This window comes from Pinus tabuliformis, chromosome 7 (assembly GCF_031772625.1).
Source record: "Pinus tabuliformis cultivar Carrire ecotype Pingquan chromosome 7, CPIR1, whole genome shotgun sequence".
NCBI classification, from domain to species: Eukaryota; Viridiplantae; Streptophyta; class Pinopsida; order Pinales; family Pinaceae; genus Pinus; species Pinus tabuliformis.
Window position 1 is genome coordinate 1,624,903,334 of NC_142293.1, and position 18,168 is coordinate 1,624,921,501.

The window sequence follows — 18,168 nt, forward strand, 5'->3', positions numbered from 1 at the left end:
TAAAAATCCATAACAACAACAACACAAGTATCACAAGCTTATGAGTATCCCTAGTTGATAATTTAATGAAAGCAATTTAAGCAATTAAATTGCCCAACATTTTGGCGCCATTGCCAGGGATGGTGCTAAGGGATTAGGCATTAGAAATTTAATTCAGTACCAATATTTTTCTTTGGAAAAACTAACTCATGTTGAAAGAATGACTTGGTGACAGCAAGATCCTAGTAACATGGGGAAGTGTACATAGGAGTTACCTTTAAATTTCATTTTTTTTTTTTTTAACTATAACGGATATGTTTTTTATTATTATTTATAGTAGGAAAAGAGTGGGGCTTTGCCAAAGCAGCCCTGTTTACATCATGCTTGTACTTCTAAATCAGCTTGTCTGTCTAAGCATTTAGTAAGGAGTTTCTATATATCTGTCCTCGTTTATGAACAACAACCCTTTATCCAGAGCAGCCCCTTTGTTGGCCATCAAATCCGCTTCGCTGTTTGAGCTTCTAAGTATATGGAAGAATTTGTAGGAAGCAAAGGAGGAGAGCACTCTTTTCAATCTTTCCAGAGATCTATTAAGGCCTGCATTTCTGAATAGTTCTCCAGCATTCAGCTTCTTTATAAGAATCTCCGAATCTCCAAAAACCTGAATGTCTCTGATCCCTTTTTCTCTGGCAATTTGACATGCTTTGAGGAGACTGAGCAGCTCTGCTTGATTGTTAGTCTTCAGGCCAAGACCCCAACAGAAAGAATCTCGGGAGAGCCCTTCAGGGGAATAGATGATCCCACCGGCGCCCGAGGGGCCGGGATTTCCTTTGGAAGCCCCATCAAAGAAGATTGTGTGGGAGTTTTTAGCTCTCCACCAGTGCTGGAATGTTTCATCTGTGTCTCTCTTTTTCCAGTTTGGGGGCTCTGCTTGTGGAGAAAGGAGATTTTTTCTGTTTTGAGATTCAAACTTTCCAAGCCACCTTTTCTCTACCTGCTGGATTGATGCATCCTCTTTGTAGTTCTGATGCTGTGCCGCTTCTAGGAGAAGAGATCTGGCCTTAGCTGCTACTTGCAAGGGAGTGAGATGGAGGTCTTTAAAGATCTTCTGGTTACGGGCCAGCCATATCTTCCAACAGACAAATTTGGGCAGGGCGTTCCAGATTTTGTACCAAATCGATTTTTGAGGAATATACTGAGAATAACGATGGCTCCAATCTGCGAAGAGATCTGGGACAGATATCTGAGCGGGGGAACTTATATTTAAATCTTGGAGTGTTAATTCCCATACTTCCTTTGCAAACTGGCAGTCGATGAAGAGATGTTGGGCAGTCTCGGCGTTGCTTCTGCAAAGAACGCACCAGTGAGGGCCAGCGAAGTTTCTTTTTGCAAGGTTGTCTCCAGTTAAGATCTTGTTGTGAATCAGGGTCCAGAAAAAAAAAAAATTACTTTCGGAAGAGCTAAAGGCTCCCAAACATTTTTCCAGAACTCGGCACTGTACTTATTGTTTCCCGAAGTCTGAAGTGCTTTGTATCCTTCTGTTGTTGTATATTCTCCAGATTGACCCTAGCCCCACCGATCTTGCAGTGAACGATGTATCGGTGAAGCGTCTTCGATCAGTTTCAGGAATGTATTCATTTGCAGTTGCAGGTGGGCAGGAGGCACGGGGATTGCCCAGCCGGCCCAATCGCCTCTCTGATCCCATGAGGAGATATCAAATAAACTTTGCTTCCCAACAAAAATGAGCCATTCCCTTAAGTCAGTGATTTCCTCATTTTCGCTTAGCGGATTTTGTCCCATTATCCGATCCTGCCAAAGACGAGTTTGTTTACCATTTCCTGGTATTCTGTAGACATTTCTTTTGAAAAAATTGCAGCTCTTATAACAAAGCTTCCACAACAGTGTGCTGTTAGCTGTGTATTTCAATTGGAGATTTCTCAAATCAGTTTTATTTGTATACTTTGACCGCAATATGGCACTTACAGGATGTCCTGGTTCTTTAATCATTTTCCACAGAATTTTGCTGCCTAAGGCGAGGTTGACCAAAGAAGGATCTCGAATTTGCAGTCCTCCTTCAGCGATGGGCTTCTTGACAGTTTCCCAGTTTACAAGATGTTGTTTCTTATCATTGCCCCTGCCTCCTTGCCAAAGGAAATCTCTGAGGAAAGAGGAGATTTGATCCATGACATTTCTGGGAGCAAGCAGAAAGGCTGCTTGGTAAATAATTAAGGAAGAGAGCTGAGATTTAATTAAAATGACCTTGCCTCCTTTTGTCAACCAGTATCCTCCCCATTTCGAGATCTTGGTTTTAAATTTGCAAATTATGTCACTCCATAACGATCTCTTATTCACCCCTGAGATTATGGGGAGCCCAAGATATCTGATTCTATCCCATTGGGAATGCCCTTTGAATCCAAGTGTGTTAGCTATATTATTGAGCTCCTGTTGATCTGTATTCCAGCTGTAGACTTCGCTTTTTCTTTCATTTACCAAGGCTCCTGAGACTTTGCAATAGTTCCTGATGACCGTGTCGAAGGCCTTTGCTATTCTAATTGAGGCACCCCCCAACAGGATTGAGTCATCTGCGAATAATGCATGATTCAGGGGTCTTACTCTGTTGGAGGGTTTGAGGCCCGGAATGGATCCTATCAGTCTTTCAGCTTCAAGTTTTCGACTTAATGCTTCAGCCAATATTATGTAAAGATAGGGGGAGAGCGGGCATCCCTGCCTGATGCCTCTCTTGGCTTTAAAGAAATTGGCAGGCCTGCCATTTATGAGGGGAGAAATCCAAGGATTATTCATGCATGCTTTTAAGAGGTTAACAAACTGAGTGGAAAAACCAAAGGAGAGCAAAACTTTGCTGAGGAAAGCTCTGTTGACTCTGTCAAACGCATTCGCCATATCTAGCTTTATGAGCATACCTTTCTCTTTCCTCTGCTTGCTTGAGTGTATAGTCTCCTGCACTTGAATGACATTGTCCAGAATGTGTCTACCTTCCACAAAGCCTCCTTGGGAGTTAGAGATAATTCTGGGAAGCAGTGGCTTTATTCTGCTGGCTAACAACTTTGCCAAAATCTTATAGGAGACATTGCATAACGAAATTGGCTTGAATCTGGCAAAGGTTTCCGGGTTAGAGTCTTTGGGAATCAGAGCTAAGTAGGTTGAGTTGGTGCTACCACCTACTTTAGCTTTTGTCATGAATCCCCTTATCATCTTTTGCAGATCGTATTTTATGATATCCCAGCATACTTTGTAGAAATGAATGGTGAATCCGTCCGGCCCAGGGGCCTTGTCGGAATCCATAGACCAGATAACTTTGATTATTTCCTCCTCTGAAACAGGCTTGCATAGTTCTGAGTTGTCCTCCGGTGAGATTAAGGAGGGGATGTGATTGAGGAAATCTGCTTCGTCCGCTTCTTCACCTTGAGCATCCGGGCTGTAGAGGTTTTGGAAGTGTAATTCTATTGCTTCTTTGACTTGTTGAAAGCCCTTGCAGATTTGGCCCGTCGAAGTCTTTATTTCTGCTATATGATTCCTTGACAGTCGAGCCCTGTACTGTCGGTGGAAGAAAGAGGTATTACGATCCCCGGCGTTTAGCCACAGGCTCCTAGACTTTAATCTCCAATATTCTTCCTCTTTTCTAAAAGATTGGTAGGCTGCTCTCTGCGCTTTTGTTTCCTTGTCCAAGAGTTCTTCATTAATATTTTTGCTTTCCATGTCATTTTGTAGTGAGTGCAAACCCTGGACTGCTGTGACTCTAAGAGAGATGGGGTTGGGAGCTGGTTTCTTGATCCACTCCTTCAATGCTTTTTTGGTAAGCTTCAGTTTTTGCTCCCAAACGAAGCTTGGAGAGCCTGAAATGGAGGTGTCCCAAGCTGCTTTCACAGTCTCCAAAAAGCCTTCCCTTTCGATCCATTGAGGAGAAAAACGAAATGTAATGGGGCCCAAATCCTCCTCATCTTCTAAACAGAGCTGGATTGGCTTGTGGTCAGAGGACAACTTGGGCAGAATTTTTGTTGTTATGATTTTCTTGTTCATGAGGAGGGAGGTTTGCACGAGAAATTGGTCCAGTCGAGCAGAGATATGTTCTGTTCCTATTCTGTTGTTTGACCAGGTGAATAAGCCTTGGATTGGGTTAAAATCTTGCAGATCCCAGTGCTGGGCAAGCTCCTCCACTACTCCCACCATCGGGTCCTTAGAGTCGGTACCTCCTCTTTTTTCTTTGGCTTTCAAAACTATGTTGAGATCCCCAGCGAGAATGATATTGGTGGGGGATTCCTGCTCAAGAAACTCTGCCAGAGAATTCTAGTAGTCTCTTTTTTCGGAGTAATTGACAGGTACATATAGATTGACTAGAGAGAAAGGTAACTTACTTGAAATGTGAGTTATTTCTGTGCATAAACAGTGCAGGGTCTCGTGAGAGTTGATCAGCTGAAATTGATCTTCGTTCCAGAGAGTTGCCAGACCTCCCGAGGAGCCCCGAGCGCTGACAGCTATTCCTGAATTTTTCTTCCATTTTAATTTGCTGGTTTCTAGCAGGGCTTGGCCTGCTATCTTAGTCTCTTGGAGCATGAGGATGTCAGTAGGTTCCGACTTTAAAAGATCCTTTACTGCTTCTATTTTTGCGGGGTTCCCCAGTCCTCTGCAATTCCAAGAGACTAGCTTCATTATTTACCTATGTTAGGGGTGGAGCCACCCTTGGATGACCTGGGCCTGCTGCTTCTTCCGATTGTCATTTCTATCGTGGATTGGCTCCCTTGGGTTTTGAACCGTTCTGCTTCTTCTTCTCTTTTTTCCTTGCGGGAATTCCTTCCAGGTCGTTTTAATGGTCTCTCAAAGAGCTCTTCCTCTGAGGACTCAGAGCTTTCAACTAGATTTTTCTTTATGATTTCTGCATAGGTGGGGTTAGAGGGGCTGCCTTGGATGTCTCCCCCTCCCTCTTTGCTTGCAGGAGGGGTTTCCTCATGGTTCTCTTTTTCCTGTTCTTTGTTTGGTGGATCAGGTTGTGACTCCTCGGTTCCTTTTGCTTTTTCTCCCTCTTCCTGAGATGGGATGTTGATGTTTCTGTCCCCTGATGCTGCGCTTTTTCCTGCATCTTTCTTTGCTTGGGCTGTTCTCTGGACTAAGGTCCATTGATCTCCACTCTGTTTTTCAGGCTGTTCCTCCGCTTTCTTCTTGCAGTGCTTGGCAAAGTGACCATAGCCATGACAATGTCTGCATTTAAAGGGGAGCTATTCATAGTCGAGCTCTTGGATGTGCGTCCACCCTGCCACCGAGAGCTTGATCGCTTCAGGCAATCCTTCTTCAAGGTCCACTTCGACGCAGATACGCGCACAAGAATATTGGTCTCTTCTAACAGCCTGATCTATGTATTTACCTAGTGCGTTCCCAATGGTTTGAAACGATTTTTGATTCCAGCAATGAAGGGGAAGATGGGGGAGCCTTACCCACACCGGCACAGCAGATGGGACGTCTTGAGAGGGATCAAAGTCTGGGTTCCATTGATTTAAATACAGTCCTTGTGGCCCCATGAAGTAGGGACCGTTTCTGAATATTAAACTTCTGTCTTCCTTGTTTTCGAAAACAAAAACGAAGTACCCTTTGCCAACAAAATAACTCTTCACTCCATCTTTTATCAGAGGTTTCCAGTTTCTCTGGGTCCATTCCTCCACGGATTTGGGGGAGGGCCATAGGCCTGTAAACTGGCCTATGAGGCCTCTTTCTGCCAAATTCAGAGCCGCTTTGCAGGTGTCCTCCTCTGGCAGGGCAACAGAGGGTATCTTCTCCATTCTTTTGATAAATTTCTGCTGTGATGCAGAAGGAGGGCGATTTGTCCCATTTGCAATCAAATTTCTGAACGCTGCGACTTCAGGGGGCGGATCTGCTGGGGGGGCAGAGCTCTCAGGAGCCTCCATCCGGCTGCATAGTGGAGGGCGAGGCTATGCTCAAGGGCGCAACAGCCTGGGCGGCGCTGTAGGTCGCAGAACCCTAGCTTGAGAGCAGAGGAGCCGGCCGCGCGCGCGCAGAGGAGAAGCGGAATCTCAAACACCTTTAAATTTCATTTTTAGCTGCATATATAAATCATGATAAATAGGATGCATAAAATTCAATCAATCTTTTCACTATAAGAGTTTTGAACTAATCCATTTATGGACAGGGGATCTAGAATGATATTCAAGTATTTGGAGGAGAGACAAGAGAATGAGGACTACATTGAAGATTGGTTCAAAAGGTGACTAAAAAGCCACAACATTCTTCCATTCTTCAACGAATCTTAGCATTTAATCCAAATGTGCAATTGATCTCTCATACCCTTGTAAACATTCAGGTCTATTTTTCACATTTGGATGTAAGCATACTAAATATTTTGATCCGTAAATGGCTTCATTGGAAATACTCCTACACTTCAAAACAAAAAATCTCGTTCTCAAAATAGAATAGTATAAAATAGGAAAATAAAAACAAGCTTGGAGAGTTTTTTTTTAATTTTTGATTATCAAATTTGATTTCATTTTCTTAGAAATTTTGGTGGTGCAGTAAGAGCCACCTCATTCACTAACCATTGGCAGGAAGATCTACAATCAAAGGGATATTTGTGAAGAAGGAAAACAAGTGGAGTTTAGAAAGTTAAAATTTGAGGTTTGAAATCAAATTCTTCTTATATTTCTTTTCAAATTTCAGATTTCAATTACATAAAGAATTCATAAGTATGCTCTCCTCCTGTGCTTTGTGTGACCTGGAGGATCAGAAAAAAGATTTCATGTTAGTATATCTTTTGTTAAAAAAAAAAATTCTTTCATTATTTGTTTCTTTTAAAAATAATAAAAATAAATAAAAACACAAAAACGAAAATGAGAATAAAGTAAACAAATAAAAATTCATGGAAGCCAAGGAAACAAATTGCTGCAAATGTTATGTGTGATTTTGAAAAAATGAAAGATAGTTGTGCATTGTCCTGATTTAAAAAAGAGAAAACGAATTTCACCCGGCAGTTAACTGAGCAGAGGCCAAATTCGCAGAGGTTAAAAATGTCATTTTTAAAATGCATTTTGTGACCAAATGAAAACGAATCTGAAAAATCTAAAACATGGGTTTTTCTCAGAACGGGGTGAACTATGTTAAACACGAAATATTTTCGCAAAATTCGAAACGATTTGAGAGATTTTAAAGGTTCTCTGGAGTGTTATTTGTGAGGTTACGTGAAAAAAAAAAAAAAAAAGTTTTTCAATTAAATGCAACCAGCAGCAAAGGCCATGGCCATCCATTGGCTCAGCCACAAAGCCATGGCCATCCACCAAGTAATGTTGCCAAGCTGTGGAGAAAAATTAAAAAATTGATAAAGAAATTTAATAATTAAATAACAAAAAAATGTTAAATATTAAAAAAAAAATTTCTTACTACAAAGACGCGATTTTCTCGATGCTTACAACTTGCAACAAAAAAAAATATATAAAAAAAATCATAAACATTTCCCAAGCTTTTATAGAGTAAAAATTAGTTAAAGAATCCACTTTCTAGGCAAAAAGGATGAGTTCAAAATATATGAAAAATAATTTGGCAAATATTTTGGAATTCCATTTTCCTAAAAATCTTGGAAATGATGAATTCAAAAGATATGAAAAATAATTTGGCAAATATTTTGGAATTTCATTTCCCTAAGAATCTTTTCCAAAATTCCATTCAATTCATAAATGTGACTAGTGACTTATTAGTAAGTCATTCAAATTACATAATGGAGTTTATGAGTTCAAATCTTGTAGGGATTGGAATTTGTTAATTATTCTTCAATTTTGACACAACATTAATTAAACAACAATTTTGCCACCACATGGCAGCACAACATTGACCAATATTGCACATTCACTGCCACATCATCAGTCAACATGTCACATCATCCATTTGCCATGTCACCCACTGCCACATCACTATTACACAGTCACCCTCCATCTGCCAGCTCATTTTTCAACACTGAAAATGGATCAAGAAGAAGAACGATAAGGGTGCTTCATCTACAGGATTATTGGTTTACAAATTGCCTTGAAGAGAATCCTGTAGATGGAAGATTGAATCCTGTATACATGCATTTTCGTTTCATAAAGTATTTTTATATGATCATGTTTCTTTGAGTCTTGCAGGTACAGAAGCCAATGACATCACAAACTGGAAAATTTTATGTCATGGCTCAGCCAAAGAAGATAGATAATATTTTTAGATGCAGGAAGGGCACAATCCTGCAACTAAGAAACCTCATGACAATCTTCATTGTTTCACCCAAATTTCAAATAAGCACAACTTTCTCATAAGACATCGGATTTCGACGATTCAAGCGTCATTGGAAAGATCTCGATGAGATATACATAATGAGAAATATAACATCAGAATTTGAAACATTTAAAAAATGAAAAAAAAAATTGACAAGATATAACAGGTAAAATGAGGCACTAGTTTCGACATAGGTATAAATTCTTTCGGTTTTTCTTTCATGAATTTGTTTTATTAGTACCAATTCTCATATTTTTTTTGTAAATGTCATAAATAGAGAGATTGATCACCTCTCTATTATGATAAACTTACATTTCATTGCATAAAAAATACTAAGTTTTTACAGGTTCCAGGAAGATAAACAAATGGCCACAAGCAAACATTGTCTTTTAAAGACCCCATTTCAAGCATGAGGACATGCTTTTGGATAAGCAAAGGGGGAGAATGTCATCATATTTATCAAATCATTGAAAATCCTATCAAAGATGACATTTCTTTCACAATAAAATGATCAAAGCAGCAACAAAGATTAAACATCAATGCATGAGCACATGATGTCAGATCAGATCCGTCACTTGCAAGCCTTTCAGATGCCAGTGTCTCCATTGCATCCATGATTCTTCAGTCAATAAACATTCGCCTCATTTCCCTTTACATTTGCCATTATATTTCTACTCCTTTTTCAATAAATAAAACCTTCATTGCATTCTCACCTTTTCAGTCAATAAATTTTCCTTCACAGTCATTTTTCTACCTCACTTTCACTAACCTGTAACCCATCAATAAAAACATTCAGCTCCTCTACAAAGTTGATTCATTCCATTTCCTTTTCATTTTTCCAAATAAACCTCGATCCACTGCAAAATTTCTCATCCATAATCCTTCAAAATTATTGTTTCATGCTCGAGTTAGATGATGGAGGATTCCTTAAAGCCTCCCTTCTAACAAGTCTTGGCCTATCGACATCAACACATTATCTAGGTTCAAGGCTAGAGTCCTTAGTAGTACCTTGAGGCTTGTATGCCTTAATGACAGGCTCTCTCGCCAGCAATCATGGGAATACACTAATGTCCCTTGATCGTTGGATCTTGCAAGTGGCTCGACATTAGCTCATCTATTCGCCCTTCGCAAGATGTACTTAGGTACCTTGGCACTCATTGACATTAGTGGTGAGTTTCCCTGCATCGGTTAACAACATGCATCAATGGTTGGTAATCCAATGACTTCTCTTCATGCTCGACATCAACAAATTTATTCGCATGATTAGAATTGTACCATTGGGTGTTGTAATGATTGAAGACTACATCATTTCAGAAGTTTGCAGCAGATCAATTTGTCATAACAGCAATAAAGATTCAACCCTTGTCATCAGCAAAAAGAACACAGAAGAAGATCCAAATTCCTTTGTTTACATACTCCATGATCCAACAGCATCAACAGCCACACTCTTCAGCGTCCACAACTCATGTACATTGAGGGTAAGTGAAGGTATGTGGTTTTCTAATTTTTAGTCATGCAATTCCTTAAAATGCTTAAAATTGTAACTTTGGAAAGTTCCTCACTTCCTTTTTCACATTGTCATATCTCTAGTTGGAAGGGGAATTCATGTTCATACCTCATATTCACATTTCGTGATATATCACCTTTCATATGTCATATATGTCCTTTATACACATGCCATCCTAACCAACATACTTTTCCAAACAACTATTATTGCATTATGATTCAAAATGTTACATGTTTTGCAAATGATGATCATAGAATGAATGGTTGATTAAATGTTTTCAAAATATTTTGATGCAACACAAAAATAACAAAAGTATTGTTACACAAGAACCAATACTAATAAAAGTTGGTTGCCACACAAGAACCAACCAAATTAATATGTTGCAATCAAATATTTTTCAAAATGACACTTTGCAAAAGGAACAAAGCTGTCAAATGATTATGCGAAGATGAAATAAGAATTAACATTAGCCAAAGTTCATATAAAAGGAAGACAATTCAAAAGATCAAATCATGATTAAAGTAAATCAATGCAATAGATTGCATGAGGACATGCAATAACTTAAGTTGGGGGGTATGTTGGGCCGCCAAATTAGCATACATTTTCACTCCATTTTCACCTTTATCCTCATTTTGTCACCTCATTTCATCACATTATCATTATATTTTCATTACCATATGGGTTCATAGTTTCATTTTCCAAAGTTATTTATTTTATGCATTTAAAGTGAATTTATGATTAAAAGTTAGAAAAATAACATGTATTTGTTTATACCTAAAGGTGGAATGACTTTGGTGACATGTGTAGGTGATTTGGAAGGTTCCAAGATACTCTTATATGGCCTCCAAGACTCAAATTCGAATTCTCTTGAAAATTTGAAGGAGATTTGGGATAGGGGTCAAGCATATCTCATGGAGAAAAATCATGGATAAATGAATATGTGTCTCATATTGATTGTAACCATACGAGGGATTAGTGGATCCCCATTAATGAGTTAGTTGCTTAAATTTATGTATAAATAGGAGCACCTCCTCCATTCCAAAAGGAGGACTCTTGGAGCATGTATCCAACTTATGATGGAATAGAATAAAGTTTCATTTTACATAAATTTTCTTTCTATAGTTCTAGATATAGATTGTGTTAATGTAGTATATGAATTTATGGAATAGCTTGTCACTTTGTTCTTAAGAGAATTGAGTTCACTCTGAAAAGATCAAAGAAACATTTTATTTCATAATAGATCTTATTTCATTTAATTGCCTAGATGTTTGAGGATTTGTTTGTGATTGATGAATGAGTTTTAAATTAAAATCTTATCAACATATGAGGGGACAACCAAGGGTCTAAGTTAGGCTCTCTCTCTATTTTATTTGCATGATAATTGAAATTCATTCTTTTGCTTTTAAGTTTCAAGTTATTTCATTTCTTATGCTTATGAATGAATCTTAGTTTAGTTTGGATCAGTATATGAGGGGACAATCAAGGGACTAAGTTAGTCTCTCTCTCTATTTGAATCTGAACAACAATTAAAATTCATTCTCTTGTCTTTATTTCAAGTTTCTGGTTTTATGTAATCAATGATTTCTTTTCAATCTATAATACTGTAGGGAAGGACAACCAGGACCTCCTCAATTAGGAGCCTCTTCCCTTGCATATTATATTGAATCAAAAATCATTTAGTTAGACATAGACTTAGTTGCCTACTCCTACATATATTTTGTTGGCATCATCACAAGCTTATGAGTATCCTTGGTTGATAATTTAATGAAAGCAATTAAATTGCCCAACATTTTGGCGCCGTTGCCGGGGATGGTGCTAAGGGATTAGGCATTAGGAATTTAATTCAGTACCAATATTTTTCTTTGGAAAAACTAACTCATGTTGAAAGGATGACTTGGTGACAGCAAGATCTTAGTAACATGGGGAAGTGTACTTAAGATTTAGCTTTAAATCTCATTTTTAGCTGCATATATAAATCATGATAAATAGGATGCATAAATTTCAATCAATCTTTTCACTATAAGAGTTTCGAACTAATCCATTTATGGACAGGAGATCTAGAATGATATTCAAGCATTTGGAGGAGAGACAAGAGAATGAGGACTACATTGAAGATTGGTTTCAAAAGGTGACTAGGCCACAACATTCTTCCATTCTTCAACGAATCCTAGCATTTAATCCAAATGTGCAATTGATCTCTCATATCCTTGTAAACATTCAGGTATATTTTTCACATTTGGATGTGAGCATACTAGATATTTTGATCTGTAAATGGCTTCATTGGAAATACTCCTACACTTAAAAACAAAACAAAAAATCTCGTTCTCAAAATAGAATAGTATAGAATAGGAAAATAAAACCAAGCTTGGAGAGTTTTTTTTAAGTTTTTGATTTCATTTTCTTGGAAATTTTGGTGGTGCAGTAAGAGCCACCTCATTCACTAACCATTGGCATGAAGATCTACAATCAAAGGGATATCTGTGAAGAGGGAAAACAAGTGGAGTTTTAAAAGTTAAAATTTGAGGTTTGAAATCAAATTCTTCTTATATATTTTTTTTAAATTTCATATTTCAATTACATAAAGAATTCATAAGTATGCTCTCCTCCTGCGCTTTGTGTGACCTGGAGGATTAGAAAAAGGATTTCATGTTAGTATATCTTTTGTTAAAATAGAGAGATTGATCACCTTTCTATTATGATAAACTTACATTTCATTGCATAAAAAGTACTAAGTTTTTGCAGGTTCCAGGAAGATAAACAAATGACCACAAGCAAACATTGTCTTTTAAAGACCCCATTTCAAGCATGAGGACATGCTTTTGGGTAAGCAAAGGGGGAGAATGCCATCATATTTATCAAATCATTGAAAATCCTCTCAAAGATGATATTTCTTTCACAAGAAAATGATCAAAGCAGCAACAAAGATTAAACATCAATGCATGAGCACATGATGTCAGATCAGATCCATCACTTGCAAGCCTTTTAGATGCCAGTGTCTCCATTGCATCCATGATTCTTTAGTCAATAAACATTCGCCTCATTTCCCTTTACATTCGCCATTATATTTCTACTCCTTTTTTAGTAAATAAAACCTTCATTGCATTCTCACTTTTTCAGTCAATAAATTTTCCTTCACAGTCATTTTCCTGCCTCACTTTCACTAACCTGTAACCCATCAATAAAAACATTCAGCTCCTCTACAAAGTTGATTCATTCCATTTCCTTTTCATTTTTCCAAATAAACCTTGATCCACTATAAAATTTCTCATCCATAATCCTTCAAAATTATTGTTTCATGCTCGAGTTAGATGATGGAGGATTCCTTAAGGCCTCCCTTCTAACAAGTCTTGGCCTATCGACATCAACACATTATCTAGGTTCAAGGCTAGAGTCCTTAGTAGTACCTTGAGGCTTGTATGCCTTAATGACAGCCTCTCTCACCAACAATCATGGGAATACACCAATATCCCTTGATTGTTGGATCTTGCAAGTGGCTCGACATCAACTCATCTATTCGCCCTTCGCAAGATGTACTTAAGTACCTTGGCACTCATTGGCATTAATGGTGATTTGCCCCGCATTGGTTAAAAACATGCATCAATGGTCAGTAATCCAATGACTTCTCTTCATGCTCGATATCAACACATTTATTCGCATGATTAGAATTGTACCATTGGGTGTTGTAATGATTGAAGACTACATCATTTCAGAAGTTTGCAGCAGATCAATTTGTCATAACAACAATAAAGATTCAACCCTCGTCATCAGCAAAAAGAACACATAAGAAGATCCAAATTCCTTTGTTTACATACTCCATGATCCAACAGCATCAACAGCCACACTCTTCAGCGTCCACAACTCATGTACATTGTGGGTAAGTGAAGGTATGTGGTTTTCTAATTTTTAGCCATGCAATTCCTTAAAATGCTTAAAACTGTCAATCCCCATTAATGAGTTAGTTGCTTAAATTTTTGTATAAATAGGAGCACCTCCTCCATTCCAAAAGGAGGACTCTTGGAGCATGTATCCAACTTATGATGGAATAGAATAAAGCTTCATTTTACATAAATTTTCTTTCTATAGTTTTAGATATAAATTGTGTTAATGTAGTATATGAATTTATGGAATAGCTTGTCACTTTGTTCTTAAGAGAATTGAGCTCACTCGGAAAAGATCAAAGAAACATTTTATTTCATAATAGATTTTATTTCATTTAATTGCCTAGATGTTTGAGGATTTGTTTGTGATTGATGAATGAGTTTTAAATTAAAATCTTATTAGCATATGAGGGGACAACCAAGGGTCTAAGTTAGGCTCTCTCTCTATTTTATTTGCATGATAATTGAAATTCATTCTTTTGCTTTTAAGTTTCAAGTTATTTCATTTCTTATGCTTATGAATGAATCTTAGTTAAGTTTGGATCAGAGTATGAGGGGACAATCAAGGGACTAAGTTAGTCTCTCTCTCTATTTGAATTTGAACAGCAATTAAAATTCATTCTCTTGCCTTTATTTCAAGTTTCTGGTTTTATGTAATCAATGATTTCTTTTCAATTTATAATACTGTAGGGAAGGACAACGAAGACCTCCTCAATTAGGAGCCTCTTCCCTTGCATATTATATTGAATCAAAAATCATTTAGTTAGACATAGAGTTAGTTGCCTACTCCTGCATATATTTTGTTGGCATCATCACAAGCTTACGAGTATCCCTGATTGATAATTTAATGAAAGCAATTTAAGCAATTAAATTGCTCAATAGGACATCGAGAGGGGAAAGCGATAATTTCCTTTGACTCAAAGGATGCTTTTGAGCCATAGATATAAGAATTGTATTGAGCACTTGTTGAGAGATTTAAATGGTCAGATTAAATCCCTTAATATTAATTGTCAACCCGGGGTTCGTAAACACGAATTGCCTTGCGCTCTCTTTGTTCAGGGCTAGGTCAGAGTTTGATGATTTCCTTTTTACAATTTATGGAATGATAACTATTTGTAAATCAAATCATCTAATTGTCAAGAGCAAACCCAACAATCAAATTCAATCTAAAACCTTTACAAATTTCAGTATTCAAATCTGTACTCAACTATGTATCTCTAGAAAACAGAGTTTAATCCACACCAAACAGTATCAATTAAACCTCTGAATGCTGGTACCAGACTTTCTATGTGAAAAACCACTCAATCGTTTCTCAACAAGCATCCTATGGTAATAAAAGTTCTTACTCGAAATACTCAAACAACCTGTACTAATAACTACCCAATTGATTAAACTCTTGATTGTAAATAACAATTCATTCCTGAAGCAATTTATAACCATCCAACTTGTAAGCAAATGAGTAGTCTATCCTAGCAGTGCTTTGATCAAGCAATCGTCTTGTACTTAATGTTCCCTTATCAAGACTCGGGATTTAAGTACTAATTTGGAGGATTTACTCTGCCTTACTCTATCACTTACTTACTTATTGTCCCACCTTCAAATCAACTACTTACAAGATTTGATTAATGAAAGCAATATTAACGCTGATTTTGCTTAAAACCCAACTATGTAATCACACAAATTCAAGGAATTGTACTTAAATATTTTCTGGGATCACACCAATCCTGACTTATGAATATCCTTACTCACAACCAATATGCTGCTGCAAATTTAAGCAATGATTTAACTACATAGTGGATAACCGGAACCTTATGAACCAAGAAAAGATCAATCATTCAAATGAGACTAGTTATTGCACCAAAATAGGGCAGAGAAATCGTTTCAGTAGGCTAATGAAATTGGAAATTGCATGAATAATGGAGGTAAACTAAAGAATTGGTCTTCAGTAGCTAATCACACACAAATCATTCCTGCAATGTTTTGTTACCAACCCAAAACACGTTGACCCGATAGTTTGAATGAAATGAAACGAAATGAATTCCAAGCAATCATCTGTGCAAATAATTCGACTTCCTATCTTGGTCACTAATTCAATTCATTTCGACCAAATATGTTATAACATCTTGAACAATCAATGAAACATTCGCCTATTTTGGGTTGCCTACTCCATGTTATAGATTAGTCAAGGGATTGATTCGAGTCGGTCTTCCCAGAGAAACAGAGGTAGGTTTGGCGAATAAACCGAGCCTGTCTTTAATCAATTAAGATTGTGTTAAAGAGTTTAAAGACTTATTTTGGCGTTTTCCACAGGTACTAATTCCATCTACTCAGCAAGCGACCATACGATGTGTCTAAGATGAGAGTAAGTCAAGGTAATGGTACAGATCTGGTTTGGAAGGCGCACAAAGTTCATGCCAAATCTAATCGCCACTATGTCAATAACAAGCACCTCGCAATCATTCACACACCTATATCCACTAATCAATCAAACAAAACAACGCAATTAAACTGACTGATAATGGAAAAGGAAACTAACTACACTAGTTTCACAGTGACATTGTCAATGAAAAAAATACAAAGCTAACCCAGATGGGTGGGCCCAGCCACACCTGGGGGCTTTTAAACTTATAGTAATGAAACGGTTGCAATCAAAGTTAAAACATGAGCATCAACTTCCCATTCAACACATTCAACTAGAATTCAGATCAAGAGCGTCATAACAGACTTCTATTAGAACGTAAGTCACGGTTACATAGCAAAAAATTTCAAAGGTTCAGCATGTTGCATGACATATTACATCCCCGCCTTTTATAGGCATTTGATTACAGGTAGATTTTAAACTTAAAAATAGCAATTTATAACAGTTGAACAATATTATTCCTTCAAAACAAGTTGGTTTGAACTATTGGCTTGAATTGATGAACAACCTCGTAACCAAACCCCAACTTAGTGTATGTTGTGTCTAAAGGAAGGAGAGTGAAGATTTTGAGATCAGATGCGTTCTTCTCATGGATCTCCCCATCCAGCAACGCGTGATTCCCTACCCATTGCATTGTTTAAGTGCCAATCCGCATGTGGACTTTGAGTACTGAAATAGAGAGTCATGGTTCCTCAATCAATTCTTCTGGTATCGTCCTGCACATTTTGCTGAGAAGTCTACACTCAATTACAAGAATGAGTTAGTTTAAGAATATGCTACTTATATTCACTTAAATCTACCAAAAAACAACCAAATGCAATCAAAAGAAGATTTACCTCGAATGGGGATTGGGACTAGATTAGGATAGTAAACTTAGCAAAGAAGTAGGTTCCATAGTGCCAAAAAGAGGTCAAAATGGGGATTGAACTGATAGTAATAGGGACAAAATAGGGGATCAACATCCTCCCACACTTAACCTGATGCATGCCCTCATGCATCTGACAAAAAGGAGACTGCCAGCTGAAGGAGACTGCTGTCAAAGACTAGCAGTCTTGATTAAGACTTTGATCCCTCACCCAATAGGTGGCGAGCACTTTTGGAATTGCAATGTTAGGCCCTTAGTACTCAATCGTTTCGCAAGCTTGTTGCGAGTTGCCTTCCAACGTAGAAGGCGCTTGTTCTTTCATACCAAAGCATCATTCTGAACATACAGCTTCATATTGGAATCCATGACTTGCTGATTTACGTCCTTTACAAAATGAAACAGGACCTTATATTTGTTTGCATATTCTCTAAGCTTGGTAATTGTTTTCCGCAGCTTCACAAGCCTAATTTTTAAATTCTCCTCAGCATCCATTGTAGGGCTTTTAGTCGGGGTCATTGATTGCTGCGAGATACTCCCCCTCGATGATTTTCCTCTATGCTCCTTAGAAGATGATGGATGTCGGGTGCTCTTTGTAGCGTTCCTGCTTGTTGTTGGTTCGGTAGGGGACAAGGCTTCCATATCCCGTGTAATATCCACCGGGATTTGGAGTTTAGTCGCGGCAGTGGGCTCCTTTGCTATGGGTGTTTGAGACTGTGGAAGACTGGTCTCATGGGAGGACGAAACAAGGATATGGACGATGTTGGGTCCTTCAACAATGTTCTGCGGGGAAAAGGCCATATTGCGGGTCCGATGGCGACCTTGAGCCGAAGTTTTAGCCATAGGAATTGGGAAAGTTTTGGAGGGAAATTGGTGTTTCCGGCATTTAGCTTTAGGAGTAGTGCTTTCAGGGTTGAGGGGTGGATCCACTAGAGACTCCGGGGCGTCACTTTCTGTCATGAGACTGAGATCAAGTTGAGTAGGTTTTGTCTAGTCATACTTCCTTTTTTGTAGTGAGCTTATGGGACTTTCCACCAGAGTTCTTCGTGTGCCATCCTTCGAGCTACCTGCGGCTGTAGGAGGAGGTGCGGACACCGGAGTAGGGGAATGGGTAGGCTCAGATTCGGATGGGGGAATTGCTTCTTCGTTTTTCAAGGATCAGCCTACTGCACGCTGTCTGCCTTTAGTTTGTGTTTCTTGTCCAGGAAATGCCTCTATGAGGAAATCTTCCCATGACCGTTTCCGTTTCTTCAGCTCAACA

The 18,168-nt window shown here is 38.1% G+C and overlaps 1 protein-coding gene across 1 annotated transcript; it reads right to left on the bottom strand.

Annotated features, from left to right (window-relative positions):
• Positions 1-397: 397 nt before the first annotated feature.
• On the bottom strand, positions 398-5,894 carry LOC149254460 (uncharacterized). The gene is made up of 5 exons (XM_089454784.1): positions 5,431-5,894; positions 4,750-5,193; positions 4,353-4,621; positions 1,556-4,271; positions 398-1,325 (listed from the first exon to the last, which is right to left on the bottom strand). Exons 1-5 carry the CDS (start codon positions 5,892-5,894, stop codon positions 398-400), a joined length of 4,821 nt encoding a protein of 1,606 aa, XP_089310910.1.
• Positions 5,895-18,168: the final 12,274 nt, after the last annotated feature.

What these genes read in the sequence shown, in the direction of transcription:
- LOC149254460 (XM_089454784.1), bottom strand. Translation starts at nt 5,894, where the DNA reads ATGGAGGCTCCTGAGAGCTCTGCCCCCCCAGCAGATCCGCCCCCTGAA. An exon ending in AGAGAAGAAGAAGCAGAACG is followed by an intron (nt 4,622 to 4,749) that starts GTTCAAAACCCA and finishes TTGGAATTGCAG; the next exon opens with AGGACTGGGGAACCCCGCAA. An exon ending in AGAAATAACTCACATTTCAA is followed by an intron (nt 4,272 to 4,352) that starts GTAAGTTACCTT and finishes ATTCTCTGGCAG; the next exon opens with AGTTTCTTGAGCAGGAATCC.